General features: G+C 55.6%; 6 protein-coding genes across 6 annotated transcripts; 4 read left to right on the plus strand and 2 right to left on the minus strand.

Annotated features, from left to right (window-relative positions):
* Nucleotides 1–1,507: 1,507 nt before the first annotated feature.
* Nucleotides 1,508–3,351, minus strand: CDEST_00514 (uncharacterized protein). Its single transcript, XM_062916673.1, has 5 exons — nt 2,997–3,351; nt 2,908–2,944; nt 2,783–2,853; nt 2,322–2,698; nt 1,508–2,243 (listed from the first exon to the last, which is right to left on the minus strand). Exons 1-5 carry the CDS (start codon nt 3,231–3,233, stop codon nt 1,691–1,693), a joined length of 1,275 nt encoding a protein of 424 aa, XP_062772724.1. The 5' UTR covers nt 3,234–3,351; the 3' UTR covers nt 1,508–1,690.
* A 1,076-nt stretch (nt 3,352–4,427) lies between these two features.
* Nucleotides 4,428–6,516, plus strand: CDEST_00515 (Putative glucose-methanol-choline oxidoreductase, FAD/NAD(P)-binding domain superfamily). The gene is made up of 3 exons (XM_062916674.1): nt 4,428–4,905; nt 4,959–6,153; nt 6,210–6,516. The coding sequence occupies exons 1-3, from the start codon at nt 4,620–4,622 to the stop codon at nt 6,394–6,396; spliced, it is 1,668 nt and encodes a 555-aa protein (XP_062772725.1). The 5' UTR covers nt 4,428–4,619; the 3' UTR covers nt 6,397–6,516.
* Nucleotides 6,517–7,049: 533 nt separating this feature from the next.
* Nucleotides 7,050–8,055, plus strand: CDEST_00516 (uncharacterized protein; the record flags this gene model as incomplete). Its single annotated transcript, XM_062916675.1, has 2 exons — nt 7,050–7,299; nt 7,349–8,055. 2 exons carry the CDS (start codon nt 7,050–7,052, stop codon nt 8,053–8,055), a joined length of 957 nt encoding a protein of 318 aa, XP_062772726.1.
* A 1,337-nt stretch (nt 8,056–9,392) lies between these two features.
* Nucleotides 9,393–10,079, plus strand: CDEST_00517 (Putative gamma-glutamyl cyclotransferase, gamma-glutamylcyclotransferase; the record flags this gene model as incomplete). Its single annotated transcript, XM_062916676.1, has 1 exon — nt 9,393–10,079. One exon carries the CDS (start codon nt 9,393–9,395, stop codon nt 10,077–10,079), a length of 687 nt encoding a protein of 228 aa, XP_062772727.1.
* Nucleotides 10,080–10,548: 469 nt separating this feature from the next.
* Nucleotides 10,549–12,698, minus strand: CDEST_00518 (Putative aspartic peptidase A1 family, aspartic peptidase, active). Its single transcript, XM_062916677.1, has 2 exons — nt 12,182–12,698; nt 10,549–12,130 (listed from the first exon to the last, which is right to left on the minus strand). Exons 1-2 carry the CDS (start codon nt 12,371–12,373, stop codon nt 10,892–10,894), a joined length of 1,431 nt encoding a protein of 476 aa, XP_062772728.1. The 5' UTR covers nt 12,374–12,698; the 3' UTR covers nt 10,549–10,891.
* A 2,594-nt stretch (nt 12,699–15,292) lies between these two features.
* On the plus strand, nt 15,293–16,119 carry CDEST_00519 (Putative V-ATPase proteolipid subunit, F/V-ATP synthase subunit C superfamily; the record flags this gene model as incomplete). The annotated part of the gene is made up of 4 exons (XM_062916678.1): nt 15,293–15,327; nt 15,399–15,411; nt 15,533–15,851; nt 15,971–16,119. The coding sequence occupies 4 exons, from the start codon at nt 15,293–15,295 to the stop codon at nt 16,117–16,119; spliced, it is 516 nt and encodes a 171-aa protein (XP_062772729.1).
* Between the last annotated feature and the right edge of the window lie 119 nt (nt 16,120–16,238).

The following is a 16,238-nucleotide window of genomic DNA, read 5'->3' on the forward strand; positions in this document are numbered from 1 at the left end:
GAATCATTAAGAGGCGTCTTCAGGCACACGAGGCGTTGCGGCACAGCATCACGAGCTTGGAGATGGACACGCGTCCATCGTTAACCATCAAAATAAACGATCCCCTTAGAGGTGTTATCGTTTGACTGCCATCATACTATTAATGCGCGATCTCGTCTGGTTTGTAACGGGAAATGCATATTGTCAAGAGGCACAGAGAGCCGGCACCAAGTCCGGCAGAAGTGACGAAACCAGACTAACGTACCCTTCTGTTGAATTCGATATCAGATTTAGACGTTTTCTCCTCCTCTTTTATTTTCTTTGACTGGCGCAAAGCATCGATAAGTCCCAACCTCGGTCACCACATCTACTTAGGCTTGCCCACCTCCCTCTCTCTTCCATATTTGACAACTGGTGGCCTGATCACGCGCTTTTTAAAGCGGCTGCGGAGCGCTATTCTTTTAGAGAACATACCCTTCAACAACGTCAGCTATGGGACCTGTCCGGCGCCAGCCTCTCGCATTGGAATGACATGTGGGAATGCTGCGAGGACGAGAGGAGCATATGCGATGCCAAAGACGAGAAGCACCGCGCCCTCCACGACTGTGGGCACGATACCGTTCCCCCGGAACTCCACTGGTCGCCTTGTAAGGCCGACAGGTACCTCTTTGGATGGCTCTGCGCGTTCTACGTGCGCATCAGCTCACAGACTGTCGCAAGTACATGAGATGCGATGATGTGATATTTTGGCCCCAACCGCGCCGAAAAACGTTACCGCCAGCGACGGGGACGTCAGTCGCATTTCCGGGCCGGATATAGCCAGCCGAATTTTTAAGACTCCTTTTGGATGACGGCGCAAGGCCAGCCAGTTAGAATGGTTCTCCTCTACACTTTCTCGAATCACATACACAAACGCTAATATCATCTATATCGCCGTACTTTGTTTCACATAAAGATCCGGCGAGCCAAATCAGGCGGCTCCTGATGGCTGTGACCTCGAACCCACCCCTCCCCTCCCCCACAGATCCAATCCCAAAAGGTTGAAATTAAGAGGGGGGTGATATCTGTGTGGCATCGGACATCATACAATGGGCGTGTGTTTGTTAGTGAAACTTTTGTAGCTGAGGATAGTACAAAGTCAGCGTTCTCGGCCCGTGCCCGTTGCTCTACGCTTGTAGGGTCCTCGGATCGGCATGTGTCAGGGCCGAAGCCGGGTCCGGTGTGCGGGGAAGTGGGGAAACGGGCGCCGAGCGTACGGGATTGTCCTTTTTGCAGTTTGACTCGACCTCGCCCCCGGATTTTGGTGTCTCAATTCGGCTTGTTTCCGCCGTCGCGGCCATTGAGAGCACTAATGGGAGCATTGCTTGTGGAAATACGAATGCCGTTGCACCTGACTTCACTGTTCTGCCGAATGGCGGGCGGCCATGATATACATGAATGGACCGGACTTATCAACCTTGGCCTACATGCCGGATAACCCTTCTCGCTCAGATTTCCATACTTCCCCATGCCATTTCGACGTGCTTTCAAGACTAATAGATACTGATAGGGAGAGACTAAAGCCCTGGAAGCGGTGGGCTGCCTATGACATCGTGTAGACTTGATTAAGCACCGCAAGGTTCAACTACTTGTCACCACAAGTTGTTCGAATCCATCACTAGCTCATATGCGTTACAGGCTTCACCTGTCGCTATTTTAATTATTCCAAGAGCTACAATGCTTTCCCCCTCTCCTCACTGACAACACTCGTCTTGTTCATTACTAAAATCCCAACGTCCGAACCCGACGAGTCTTCCCCCCTAGCCTTGAAGTCCCTGACCACGCTCTCCTCCGACCGACTCCCCTGGGCCGCGACGACAGCGACGTCGTGCCTCTTCTCCCGCAGCCTGTCGAGCTCAAGGTCCTCATCGTCACTGTGCGTCGAGTGCATCTGGCTGAACTTTCCGCCGCCGCCGCCGCCGCCGCCGCCGCCCGTCACCCGGGAGAGCTTCGAACCGAGAAGCCCGGAACCCCCAATGGTCTGGAGCGTCGTGGGCTTCGCAGTGCCTCCGCCCGTGGCCGATTTGGTCGTCGCGCCGCGAAGGGACCAGAAGCGGCCGACAGTGGCGTCGAAGATTGGTTTCAGCAGCGGGCTGCTTGAGACGATGATGGCGACGCCGGGCTCGAGGGTCCCCATCAGCACGACGCCAACCTGGGAATAGGTCACGTCGGTGAAATCCATGGTCAGGACGTTCTTGAGACGGAGGGCGCCGAAGATCATGGTTCTAAGATGAGAAGGACTGTTGTTAGCTTCGTGGGGACGGAGCGTCTGGGATGAAAAAGGTAAAGGGAATGTCTCTTACAGTGCACCAGCCCCGAAGATAACGTACAGAGCTATCTTGTGCGGCCATCGCAGCTGTAGCTTGTATACCATTGGGATCGGTAGTACGAGGATGATGAGGTCCGTGACGAGATCGAAGTAGCCCACTGCCGCGAAAGCGGCGTTTTGGTTGCCACACGTGCCGCCGGGGGTTGTCGGGTCCCAGTTCATGGCCACGGGCTGGCAGATGAAAATGCCGATGAGGATTGTGAAGAACATCCAGCAGACGCAGAGTCCCGTTGTTATCCACGCCGCGATCTTGAAGGTGCGCACGAAGAAGATGCGCTGGAGCATGAGGGTGATGCCGATCTTGATGAAGCCGAGACAAATGGCGAAGAGGGTCTGGACACCGTAGGCGGCCTGTCGGATGCAAGAGTGTTAGTTAAACCGAGAACCGAATGTTGACCAAAAAAAGGTTTCGGTATCGAAAAGGGGCAGTTTGACCTTTGACATGCGTTCCACGTGAAAGGGCTGGAGGGTTAGGTAGTGATGCCCGGTTCCGCCCAAGTAGACCACTATTCCGGCTTGTAAGTCTATCGAAGATTTGCGTCTATCGAGACCCGACTTACTGACGAAGTTGCATGCGACCAAGCCGTAGAAGGCGATCTGAAACATCGTCAGCAAACAGGTAAACGCAGTGGCTTATCGTTTTCCTTACCAACGCAACAACAGTCAAAAAGTCTTCAACCGTAAATGCCTGCCCCTTTTTCCGCCGGCTGTAGAGACGCATTCCGGTCCATAGCGTCGTAACCACCGTCAACAGCACGTTGACCACAATGATCGGGACTGCCCGGTCGACGAGAGGCACAATCTCGGTCTGGATGACGTCCTCAGGTCTTACGGTGCCGTTGGAAGGAATAGCCAGGCGGGCATAGAGCTCACCACTGACTCTCATGGTTGCGAAGGCGTCGGTGGCGTTCAGTAGCTGAGGTCAACCCGCTCGACGCGGACACGAAGAAGAGGGGGAGAGGAAGCCGGCGGCCTTAACAATACTGTCCATACTGCCCATCGAGTCTCCTATTGTACGGCAGTCTCCACATTCTGCAGAAGGGTGCATGAGCGAAGCGAAGAAAAAGAAATCAGAAAAGACGACCAACGGTAGAGAAACACCCTGTCCGACAGGGGATATTCCAAAAGACTCATGACATGACTAGCCGACACGCAGACCGGCGGCATCCCCCTCCCTCCCCCTTCTTCCCAAAACTGGACAAAGAGCTGGCAGCCCATCGGTGATGGCCGAGAGGACTGTTTCGTTGTGCAGCAGCAACGGAACAAGGTGTAACCAGCGAACCGTCCTGTAATGGGTTCCGCACTATGAGGCCACTGCGCGGTGGAAAGTCATGAGGATCCCGGATTCCTTACGCTTTGCGTAATGCCGGGATGTCGAAATAGGGCCCGCTCCAAAAGTGCTATGGGGCCACGCTAGTCCGGGGGGGGGGAGGACAGAAGTCCAAATATCGATACACGTACGACTCGGCCGAGAACAGCGGCAGGACTCTGAGAACAGACAACCATCCGTCCGTATGCTCGAATCTTATTGTAAGCTATTCAATGTTCAGACGTCGGTGGACTCTGTGACATGTCCTACTGATGTGTATATAGTATGCGGTCTTGTCGATCAATATCTCATCACGATAACCGTCCGCGGACGGGGACCGGGGGAGGACGGGACCAGAGAACCGGTGGCCTCTGCTTTCGGAAAGGTGGTCCGAAAGACCCCCACAAGTCGAACCCTTGATTACTACACAACGGATATCGACTGATGAACCCATCCACTCGAGGTCGTCTCCGGGCTCGCCCGGTAACATTCCCCGTGGGAGGGGGCCAAGGAACATCCTCGGGCTCTTGGCCTGTTTGTTAGCTCGTTGTTGTCGCTCACCCGCCGCACCCGAGCCACCCTCTGGGGCCGGCCCTGTCGTTTCTTGCAGAATCGCGTCCTCGATAGCGCCGAGTTCCACTCGAGGAGGGAAAAGAGTCCCGCATTGCCCGCCTTTTGCGGGCGGCGCTCACGACGTCGTGCCCTCGCCGCAGGTCGCCTTTAAAGAGAGGCGGACCTCTGGTCGGGTTGTCGCCATGTGAGGTTTCTGATGTTTCCCCTTTCCCACGCCCGTTTGATCCTCTCTGCATTACGCCCTGCACCGGTCGTCACATACCTGAGACCTGCCACACCCCCCGGCCGGTTCTTGCATTGCCACGCGCGCCAAGTTCTTCAGCGTGCTGCATCTAACTCTAGTCGCGCCGCTCCCCTGCATATAGTGTCACAACCCATCGTCAAAGAGTCATGCTTCCTACCGACGTCTGGGACTACATTGTCGTCGGCGGCGGCCTTGCCGGCTCCGTCGTGTCCAGCCGACTGCTGGCGCTGAACAACACGGCCAAGATCCTCGTCATTGAGGCCGGCCGAAGCGCTGCCGGACGCTCGGACATCCTCTTCGTCAACTCCACCAACCTGGTCCAGGGCGAGTTTGACTGGAACTACTTTTCCACGCCACAAGCCCAGCTCAACAACCGTGTCATCCAGAGCGCTGCCGGCAAGGGTCTCGGCGGAGGCTCTCTGATAAACACATGTATGTTTTATCGACCCTTATATCTGGCGGATAATAGACGTTGACCCAGCCAGGTGGTTGGATGCGTGGCGCCCGCGTCGACTACGATGAGTGGGCTCAGCTGGTGAATGACTCTCGCTGGTGTTATGACAGTCAGCTGCCCTACTTTAAGCGTACTGAGGAGTACTGGACAGACGATGTCAACCAAGACGAGCATGGACACAAGGGGCCCCTCAAGATCGAGGTCCCGACAACCACCGGCCGCCTCTATCCCCTGCGGGATGCCGTCTATGAGTCGTACGAGTCTGTCGGCATCAAGGCTCTGCCAGGTCTGGATGCCAATGCTGGAGAGAACATCGGTTTTGGTGAAATCGCCGAGAATCGCCGAAATGGTGTTCGTCAGATCGCCTCCGAGTACTACCCCTTGGACGGGGTGACCGTCTTGACAGACACTCTGGTTGAGAAGGTGCTTTTGGAGAGCGGCGAAAGCTCCATCACTGGTGGCTTGACTGCGACCGGTGTCCTTCTTGCCGACGGCCAGGAGATCCGCGGCAAGGAGATCATCGCCGCCGCTGGTGCCTACCGCACTCCACAACTGTTGATGCTGTCCGGAATCGGTCCTGCCGACGAGCTGAAACAGCATGGCATCGAGCAAAAGGTTGACTCTCCCCAGGTTGGTAAGAACCTTGCCGACCATCCCTTCTTCACAGCGAACTGGAGACTCTCTCCCGAGTACCGCAACTCGACCGTCGACTCAGGCAACCCTCTGTTCTTCCAGCAGCAGTACGGCCTCGGACAGCCCAACAACTTCGTCGCGTCCTTTAACGTTGAGGACAAGGACGGTCTTGTCGATGCCATTGCCAAGGAAGAGGGCAAGACGCCCGACACCACGCACCCCCTCCTCAAGAACGAGCGCACCCTCATGGAGGGCTTTGTGCTGTACGTGAACACCGACCCCAGCCTGCCGTCCAACAGCACCTACTTGACGACCGCCAACGTCGGCCTGCACCCGACCTCCCGCGGCTCCGTGAAGCTCGGCTCCTCCAACCCTTACACGCCCCCCTTGATCGACCCCAACTTCTTCGGCTCCGAGGTTGACCGCTTCGTGTGGCGCGACTCGATCCGCCGTATGACCCGGATGATGCTTGGCGGCGACACGCCCCTAAGCCAGGGCATCGTCGAGGCCGAGGCCACCCCGGCCGGCCTGAAGCCGTTCACGATTGAGTCTACGGACGAGGAGATTGAGGAACGCATCCGCGCCAGCGTCATGTAAGTTACATACCCCTTGTGCCAAAAACCCGACCACTAACTCGTGCTTGCAACAGCGGAACATACCACCCCATGGGCACGTGTGCTATGGGCAAGGTCGTCGACAGCGACCTGCGCGTCAAGGGTGTCAGCAACCTCCGCGTCGTGGACGCGTCTGTTTTTCCGACCCTCATCACGGCTCATATCCAAGCGGCGGTCTACGCTCTGGCGGAACAGGCTGCTGAGATTATCGTATCCGCATAGGACTTCAATGGTGATCGGATCGGGGGCGTCACTATGACGGGATGAGAAAGGCACGCAAATGTGATGAACTAGTATTGAAGTGGATATATCACACATAGTAATTTAATCCAGAAGCGTCCCATTCAGCCTATTTCATCGCTATAGTTCACCGAGACGCCGGAATGCACATGTTTCATGCTCTTGCCGCCGTCAGTTCCATGTGATTTACCAAGACGTCGGGTACGTGGCAATATCCACACTACAGGCCTTCGAGGTCATATTTATGATCGGAGAGAACCTTTTGACTACATCAAGAAACTTGGGGTTCGAGACCCTCCTTCCCGAAGCTTCTCTGCGTACGAGCCCGGCTTGCAGGGGAAGCCAGCGCAACTGCCTGCCTTTCCTCACAGCATACATTATACTTGGAAGTAACGCTCGAAGTGAGCGTCGGTCCTCGGCACCTCAACCAGAAAGGGGAGGGAGCATCTGATATATGGGAACTCTTTTCGAGGTGTCCAAACTTCGAGGAGTTTCAAAGTTTCAACGTCAGGTATCTTACATCTTCCTTGGTGCATCTGCGAATCATTGCGCATCTGCTATCCCAAACCTTCGCGCTACGCCACGAAAACTGCGGCATCACTCACCATCAGTGTGTCGCTTACGAGAAAATCAAAATGACGGGCCCTCACCTCGACATTCCCACTCAGCCATTTCCCGAAACTGACAGGCGCTTGGATTACATAAAAACCGTGATCGTCGCACGAACCTACAATAAGTGGCCCCCAGGGAAATTCGACAGCAAGGTCGAGGAGTCTTTCCTCGAAGTCAAGTCCCATCTGGTTGGCACCTCCCTAGGGCTCGTCTCGGCATATTGGCTGGGTTGGTTGGTTCACTTCCACGTGTGGGATAAAGTCATGAAAGACGGTAAGCTCACGTCTTTGCCTCTTGAGCTCTGTTGCTGACTTAATGTCAGTGCCATTTCACGACCGCAAGCCCTTCCCTTGGGCCAAGTTCGTCCCATCTCGCGAGCCACAAAATCCCGATGACGAAAGTACAGAGATTATCACTTATAGAGAATTACCGCATCCGCTGAAGGTCAACCAACCGTCTCCACTCGCCTACAACATACCCGCCTGCCCCATGACAGATCTGTTTACCAGGAACGAAGAGACTGGTCTTTTGTCTGCCGGCCGAAGACGAGAAGTATGGAGAGCCGTGTTTCCCGCGGATAATTGCGGTGTTCGACCTTTCGAAATACGCGTTCCAAACCTGTACCATCCCTTGGAGTTTTCCTACGACCTGGACGAGGCGAACAGACTGATGGGGCCCACGGCCAAAGCAGAGGTGCTCGGTTGTGAAGACCCCCAAGGTCGGCGTATCTTGGTATTGGCCTTCGGTTTCACGACCGGGCCTCGTGGCCCAGACACCACCGTCCACTTGCGGGAGATTGCCACTGCATACAAGGTCACCATGGGCTGGGCCCAAAATACAGCACTCTCCGGCGTTTATACACCACTCTACAAGTCCTTTAGGCGGTTCAAGGCTACCAAAGTGCGCTTGGAAACACTCTTGTTAGACATGTGGCCTAAGCCGTCGGATGATTCTGACTATACACGAGAGTTGTGTCTGGATCAGGCGCCAGTTGGACGCCTAGATGCGGAGTTGGGTCTTGACCGATGATTGTTCGAGAAAGATTTACCCTCGGCCATTCGACGTCATGACTCAAAGTCCACCGCACTGGCCTTATTGGTTGCTAGAAGAACTATTTTATTGTCATCAGGTTAACTGAGCTCTGTATCAACCAGAGAGACCTCAACCTCACGAAATAGCGACACCTGCTTCACTTCGCTTGGGAGAAGCAGGTTTGGGGCTGGAAACGAAAAGACTAATGCAGCGAAGCAAAATGATTCTGGAAGTCGAAGACGTTTTTGGGGACGTCTCTTGGACTATGGAATCTGAGTTTCGGGGTGGAAAGAATGGTAGCCTTTGAGCTGACGTGTTGAAGCGAGCCCGATTGGGGGGTTGCAGGTTGCATCTGTACTGATCAGACTGGAAATGACGACGCAGGAGCGAAAGCTGTCAACGAAAGCGATAATTACATCCTAATCCTTATCGTGTGTTAAGTAATCATTATCACAGAGATTAGCGCGAGCTCCAGGAAGCGTTGTGCAAATCATAAAAATAGACAACATACGAGATGCATCTCTTGCTCTTACTTCTTGAATATCACTGGCCGGCTTCTTCGTAGTAATGTGGAATTCAAGAGGCTAATTTCTGAAGACTACAGTGTAATAGGAGCCGGAACAGAGACATGAACAATATAGAGTAAGTTGTGGAAACACAACGGCCACATGGAACATCAACACTGCTGATTCACTTGCATTGCGGATACTTTGAAGTAAGGTAGGGTACACAGAAGGGAAACCAGATCCGGTCTGAACGAAATCAAATGGCTCTGACTCGTCGGAATACCAATCCTCTCTTGTGTCGACAGCCATACTTGGCATCGGCGCCGGTTGTCGGCTGTGGCTACGTCGGATTTACGGCCCCACCTTCGGCGCCCTCCGCACACGCCGGCCATCGTTTGAGTGAGTGGGAAACAGCGAAGCAGTATCGATTGCGTCCCTGGCATTCCACCGTGCCTCTTTCCTTTCATACATGAGCTGCAGATCCATATCCAGAAACAACTACAGCTATGATGGAGTGGAACAAAGGAAAGCCCGCTGAAGCCTGTTTGAGGGCTTGCTTACATACCTAGGTAGGTACGAAAAGTGGAGTTCATGTATGGTCTCATCGGCCTTTGCAGATATTCATAGCCTTTAAACGACTTCACCTGTGATGGACATCTAGACCCAGAACTGACCGACATTCACCAGCGAGCTTCTCCAATCATCAATTGTCTTACTAAAGACCTACGCAGCGCAGTAAATACCCTGGTTGCGGATTCAGGAGCCACCCATCACCACTTTCACCCAAACACCACCGACACTCATCACCCCGGCCCAACACAGCCTAATATGGCCACCCTCACGCCCCGGCTCTACTTCGCCTATGGCTCGAACCTCTCCCCGACCCAGATGGCCTTACGCTGTCCTTCGTCCGTCCCCGTCGGTCTGGCCCACCTCCCGGACTATACTTTCATCATCAACTCCCGTCATTACGCCAACGTCGTCCGTAACGTCGCCCCGACCTCTGGAACTCACGCGGTATCTGCACCTGGAGGCAGCGACAATAGCAGCAGTAGCAGCGGCGGCGACAACACTTTTGACCCGCAGACGAGCCCGGCCAACCCGGGCGTCTACGGCGTCCTATACATCCTTCCGCCCGTCGACGAGGCCGTCCTCGACAGGTGTGAGGGTGTGCCCTACGCCTACCAAAAGGAGGATCTCCTCGTCACTGTCGTCTCCGCCACGGGCCCCAACGGCGGCGATGACGACGACGACGACGACGACAGCATCGCCCGTCCACGGAACGGTGCGACGATCGCCGCCCTCGTTTACGTCGATTACGACCGGGTCGAACCCTCGACGCCGTGGGATGAGTACGTCGACCGCATGAACCGCGGCGTCGACGAGGCCACCAGGCTCTTCGGCCTGCCGGCGGGGTACGTCGACCACGTCATCCGGCCGTACATCCCCGCATCGGAGGAGGCGTCTGTCGCGGATCACACGGCCATCGGTGACCCTTTCCTCGAGCGTGCTTGATATAGATTGCCAGCTCTCGAGTTCCGAGGCGTTTTGACCCCTCGAAAAAGAAAAGGAAAAGAAAGGGTGAAGAAAGGGTGAAGAAGGGGTGAAGAAAGTGGAGGGGGGGGGGGGTTCCCGATGAAAGAGGGGCCGCCTTTCGACGCTTGTCTATCACACGGATCACAGGCGCAGTGAATCCCAGATCGACCCGGGAAACGGCCAAACACCTTGGCGACGCCCCTTTGCTCACAAAATGCTTCCATGGAACCCAATATTACCGTCCGGTGGTGGGTGAGGTAGAGAGAGTGATCCGTGACCGGAACCCGACACAAAAGCTGGAACCGGAACCGGGCGCCCGTCTGGGGCTACCCGTTTTTTTATATTTAGACCTGGGGGGCATGGTCGTTAGAGAAACCTTCGGACGAAAACCAGCGGCTATTGCTCATATGGTGCGTGCACAGAGAGCGAGTATTCATAAGTTGATTGGGGGAAGGAATGCTCCTGAATTAACCAATATCCGTGATGATGAGGTTGGCTCTAGGTAAGGGTCGCGTACGTCTAACTAGCTGCCGCTTAGTCCACCTCGCTTTCTGTGTCGTCCCGTTTCCTCATCCCCCAAAACCCCTCCGCCCGTCTGAAGGCATAGGTGCTGTGCAAATAAATATCATCAAGTCTTCAAGCCCCCAAACGCCATGCGCGATGCAATTACATCAGACATGCTTGACTATTCATGATTCCCAGACGCCGTCGCAATGCAATGCTCAAAAGAAACGCCCCACGATCACTTTCGACGGTCCACTGGACTCGTACAGAGTCGATCGAGTCGCCTTTTAGACGAGATAGAGCGAGAAGCCAGCCGCAAATGCAACCGACCCCGCAAGTAATGATGCCGCCAGCGGTGCCATTGACGGCGCCGCGTTTTGTGATCCCCCCCCCGCTGACCCTCCTCCTCCTCCTCGCACGAGGCCGTTCGTGGCAGATACGGGGTTTGCAACCGCAACGGCGGACGGTACGGACCCACTGCCCTTACCAATCTCGAGGATGTTGGTGCTTGTAGCGTTAAACTTGGTCTGCGCCAGTGAGATCTCGTTGTTGTCGATATCGTAAACCACGTACGCTGAGCGCAGGAATGTGTCGCCCAGGACATTGGTACCAGTGCCAGCCGGCGCAATGCCAAAGAGACAAGCATCCACGCCGTTGGAGAAGGCAGTGCGCTTGCCTGTGATGGCAACCAGATCGAGAACAAGTTCGTCAATAGGTACCGTGACGGTGGCTCCCGAGAAGGTAAATGTCATGTTGGCGCCAGTGTTGGCAGCGGAGCAGGGGATAAAGGCAACACCCTCTGCTTGCTGGTAAACGGCGCCGACCATAGAGAAAATGGTCGTAGTCATGTCGTCTGGGAGGTAGGTGAGAGAAGAGCCCGAATCGAGCAGCACAGCCAGAGCCATGTTCTCCTCCAGAGCCCTTGACCCGAGCGTCACCTTTGTCAACGTGATGAGAAACTCGGCGTAGGCATCGGACTCCTTTTGAATGGGTACTGTCTTCAGCTCACCCTCGAAATGCGCCGTGTCGACTCCTCCAAATAGGATGCTTCCCTGGCTAGCATCCAGGTCGTTCAGGTACAGGCTGAAGGCGCTCGACTCGATGAGGCCTTCAGCCACCATTTTGGCGGGGAGGTTGTCGTAGGGTTGCAGACCAGCACGTCCGACCTGTACTTCGTTGACCTTGTATCCCACGCCCAGAATACCCTGGGCTGAGGAACTTGTGTAGCCCACGCCGAACTGGAAGTCGGTCAAGGAGGATCCGCCAATGGTGAACTTGTCCGTCACGTAGTCTCCGCTCGCCCCCGACCCGTCGACATAGGAAATGTTGAACCAGCTTCCGACGTAGTTGTATGTTGACGAATCGTTGGCCGAGTACGTGCCCGACACTGAACACGGCGCGCCCTGGCCTTTGCAGAGGGTCGAGCTGGCGGTGTTGACCCATAGATCGCTGCTACCCGTGTCAAGGTGAAATCGCATCGGCTGTGCTGGTGTTCCGAGGGAGCCATTGACGAAGTACAAGGTTTCCTTGAAGATATCAGTATTCAGTTATGGACGCTTAACAGGCGGCCAACCTACCAGATTGTCCAGACTGGCCTGTACAGACCCTCTCTTGCGCAGCATATCCCTCCTGTTGCGGGTGTATGGTACCGTCGCTCTGTGCAGATCCAAACCCACCACCTTTGGTGCACTGCTCTCGCTCTTCCGGAGTACCAATCCGTCGACGGACAAAAGCGAGGCCGCAAAGGCGACTAGTGTTGTCTTCCTCATCGTAGGTGCGTGTATGTATACAAAAGGTTGTCGTGCTTGGATTATATTTGAAACTGAGCTCTATATGAACAGGCTGCCAAGGAAGAGAGGGAGACCTGAACGCCGGATGTTTGAAGATATAAGAGAATGGCGTCTTGCTATGAAGTCATCGATGGCGTACGTGAGCGAGAAGGGGGAAAAAAGAGTAGGCTACACTAGGGCGAAGTCCGGAGTTCGGTGTGAAGGCGAGTCGAGGGGATCGGGAAACGGCACGGTGGGGAGAGGATTCGTCACCCGGCGATGCGATGGTGGCGGAGCTTGCGTTTTTTTGCGGATGGAAGACGGTTGGGGGCGGGAAATGTGAGCTGGGCCACCTCACCACCAACCAAAAAAAGGGAAAGGAAAGGCCTCGGCGAGCGGGAGCATGGGATACTCCGGCAGTTTGGGAGATTTTAAGAAAAGGCAGGACTTGTGTAGGCCGACCGACTTTCTCCGAGGCTGATGAGTAAGGTGCGAGGCACAAGCAGACGGGTGCCGTAGAAGCAGAGATGAAGCCAAAAGAACAAGAACTAACAGCAGTCTAGAGGCGCAGAAGATGAGATGCAAGTCTTGTATGTATCAAAAGTCAAAATCCGGGCCCTCTGTTCTTAGAATAGAACAGCGTGGACCATGCACAAGACGGGAGCTGACACTGCCAAGCGCCACAGCAAGTCCCAAAGGTCTCATCCAGTCGCAGACTTGACATCGTCGTCATGCTCCAGTGGGGGTATTGGGACGGGCAGACCGGGGGGGGGGGGGTCGGGGTTGAGTACAGGGTCCGGGGCTGTGCGCGGTATGGACGAGGCCGCGAGAGGCCAATGACTGAGCCCGAGACAAAAGTTGACTGAGCGGGAAGCGTGCTTTACCTCAACGAACAGCCCCCCGCTTCGTCACGCCAGCGGGAAGCCAGAGAAGACGAAAGGGAAATAAGAACGTGGACGGACGGAGTAGCGAATAGATGCAGAAGGGTTGGACGAGAAAGGGGAAGACCGAGGCCCTCGAGCTGGGACGATCCCGGGGGGAAACCTTCTCGAAGACAGGGCTAGTGTGTAACCGTGTAAGCCATTCGATTCGGGCCATGTCAGGCGGAGTCGAGACGCGTGGCCGTGCTTGCCATTCTCTGAGCGCTGCCTCCATTTGTGCAGTTGCTCTGCCTCTGCCTCTGCCTCTTCCCGAAGCACGGATGTGCGGGTGACTTGCTTACGTAGGGTTCCGTTCAGTGTAATTGGTCTGTATCTGTTAGGTGGGCAGAGAGCGAACAAGTCAGCCAACTCCCTCCCACTTTCCATCCAAGCGTGCGTCGCTGTGCTGCAGTCGCCGACTCGCCGGTGATTTGCAGGCCGGAGCAGGGATGCTGAAACAAGAGCACGTCCCATGCGACCTCTTCAGACAGCTTTGGAACCATCGACACACCCGCGCATCGCTTACCAAGGAGCCTTCACTGCGATCCAAAGCCCGCCACAGGCACTAGCGAGTCCATCAGGGGAGATGCTTTCTCCGATTGACGAACCAGGAGCTTGACTTTCTTCAGCGATGAGTGGTTGGCGATACTTAACGCACGTCGCCAACATCACACAACGACGACGACGATGAGAATGCCGCCCAAGCCGCATCACAATACCTCGTAAAAGTTGCGAAGATCTTGGGGTACCGTCGCATCACACGCTCATGGATTGCGCAACGCTATGAGAAAGCACCATGGCCGATAGACCCGATGCCAGTTGCAGCTCCGGAAGAACGGGCGAACTAGGCCATCGACCTTGTGAGGAACAGTCGAGAAAATCGAGAAAGGAATGGGAGCCGAGTGCCCGCCATCCATGCAGGCCCTTTCAACCTGCCGTCATTCGAACGCCCCGCGGTGCCGAGATCCGACGGCCGGGATGTGGCGTGTCCGGGCCAAGAGTCAAACCACCCCGGGACCAAAGGAAGGATCCGGGAGGGCAATATGGATGACGAGGCACGGGTCCTTCGGACCTGCGGAGTCTCGTATCTCTGATGACTGTTTACTTTTGACGCTAGGCAGGAGTGCATGCAACGAAGGATTAGGCGAGAAAGAGGGATGCCGTTAGCCTCAAGGTGTCACACGACGCCATGGCGGTGGATCGAAGAGAAGGAGGAGTGTCGAATCTATCTGCCACTCGTCACTGGCACCCCTGACTCGCCCGCATTTTCATTCTCAGGAGAGCAAAGCGTCGGGACACTGGACCGTGCGCGAGAGCGCATATGATCACGTGCTGATGCGAAGGTTGTTCGCGGATTATCTAGACACCGAAGCCGGAAAAGGTCCCTCGTCCGGGCAGGACCCCGTGCGTTCATCCGGGCACCGCAGACCCGCTGCGGTCCGTTCCCCGTCGCCGTCACGAACCAATCGCCGTCTGCCTGCCTGCCTGACGAGGTACTCCCAAGACAAAGCTACATCCTCAGAGCAGCCAAGCCCGCCACGCATACGTCGTCCCCCGGCGGCTGAATGTCGAAAAGATAAGATCGGGCCAAGTTTAACCCATCCGTACAGCCCTACCAGTCGTCTCTCCCCAAATTCAAGCTCACATGAAGGCGAACGGGCGCGCCAAGTCAGCATACATCGCTCTTCCGCAAATTGTGACGTATCCAGACGGGCGGCCTAGCGTGAATCCGTCGTCTCTGCATCTAGGCAACCACAAGATGGGCCTCGTGTGGCGCACACAACAGTCGTCGCAGGCCTCCTGCGCGCGCCTGAGAGGGTGTCTGGAGTTAAATAGGATATAATCTTACCGGCCGGACGAAGGAGGTCACGACGAGGCAGACCTGTCTTCACCCTCTATAAGCCTGCCCCGTTGTGAATCTCGCCCTGCCGTCGCAGCTGCCCTTCCCGAAGCCAGATATCTGTAAATGCAGTCCGTTCTCGGATCCTCCACCGCCACGATGGACGACCTCGTCTTCGCAAGCATGGATCGTTGGTACGCAAAGCCCGACCTCCTCCCAAGAGAAAACCCCTTTCCATTTGTACTAACAGTGTCTGTTCCCCCAGCCCAAGTTATTCTGTAAGGCAAACCCACCATCTCACGGCGCGGGGCACTCACCTTACGCGCAAGTGATGCGCAAAAAGAGTGATGGACATTTCAAGAGGCTGACAGGAACGCCTTCCGCCGGGGGGTGAAACAGTCCTTCTTCGGCGCCATCGGCTGCGCGTCCGCCATTATCTTTACCGTCTTCGGCGCGTCCTACGGCACGGCCAAGTCGTCCGGCGCCATCTTCTCCGCGGGCGTGCTCCGCCCGGAGCGCCTCATGCAGAACACCATCTGCGCCATCATGGCCCAGATCCTCTCCATCTACGGCCTTGTCGCCTCCGTCATTATCGCCAACGGCCTCGAGGAGAAGCAGCCTCTGCACACGAGTTTTCTTCAGCTCGCAGCCGGCATCAGCGTCGGCCTCTGCGGCCTCGCTGCCGGTTTTGCTATCGGCATCGTTGGCGATGCGGGAGGTGTGTAACAGGACCTCTCCCATCACCTCTTTAATTTGCCTTCTCTTTTTTGTGGCGTGGCGATAGGTTTGTGCAATGATTCAAAGAGCGTCGTTTGCTGATGACGTTCGTGATAACAGTAAGAGCCTCGAACCAGCAGCCTCGGTTATATGTAGGCATGATCCTGATTCTCATCTTCGCCGAGGTGCTGGGTCTGTACGGCCTTATCGTCGCCATCCTGTTGCACTCAAAGTCCGGGACTGGCGTCACCGACTGTAGCGCGTTCTAAGGGATGGGATGTGGCTCGGCGCGGCGATTACCTTTCGCTCTCTTGTACTCAAAATAGATCTTCTCATCGCCATGAGACATGCCTTGGATGCTCAGGAGCCAAAGCTTTCCGAATTCACT

Source organism: Colletotrichum destructivum, chromosome 1, assembly GCF_034447905.1.
Source record: "Colletotrichum destructivum chromosome 1, complete sequence".
Taxonomy (NCBI): Eukaryota; Fungi; Ascomycota; class Sordariomycetes; order Glomerellales; family Glomerellaceae; genus Colletotrichum; species Colletotrichum destructivum.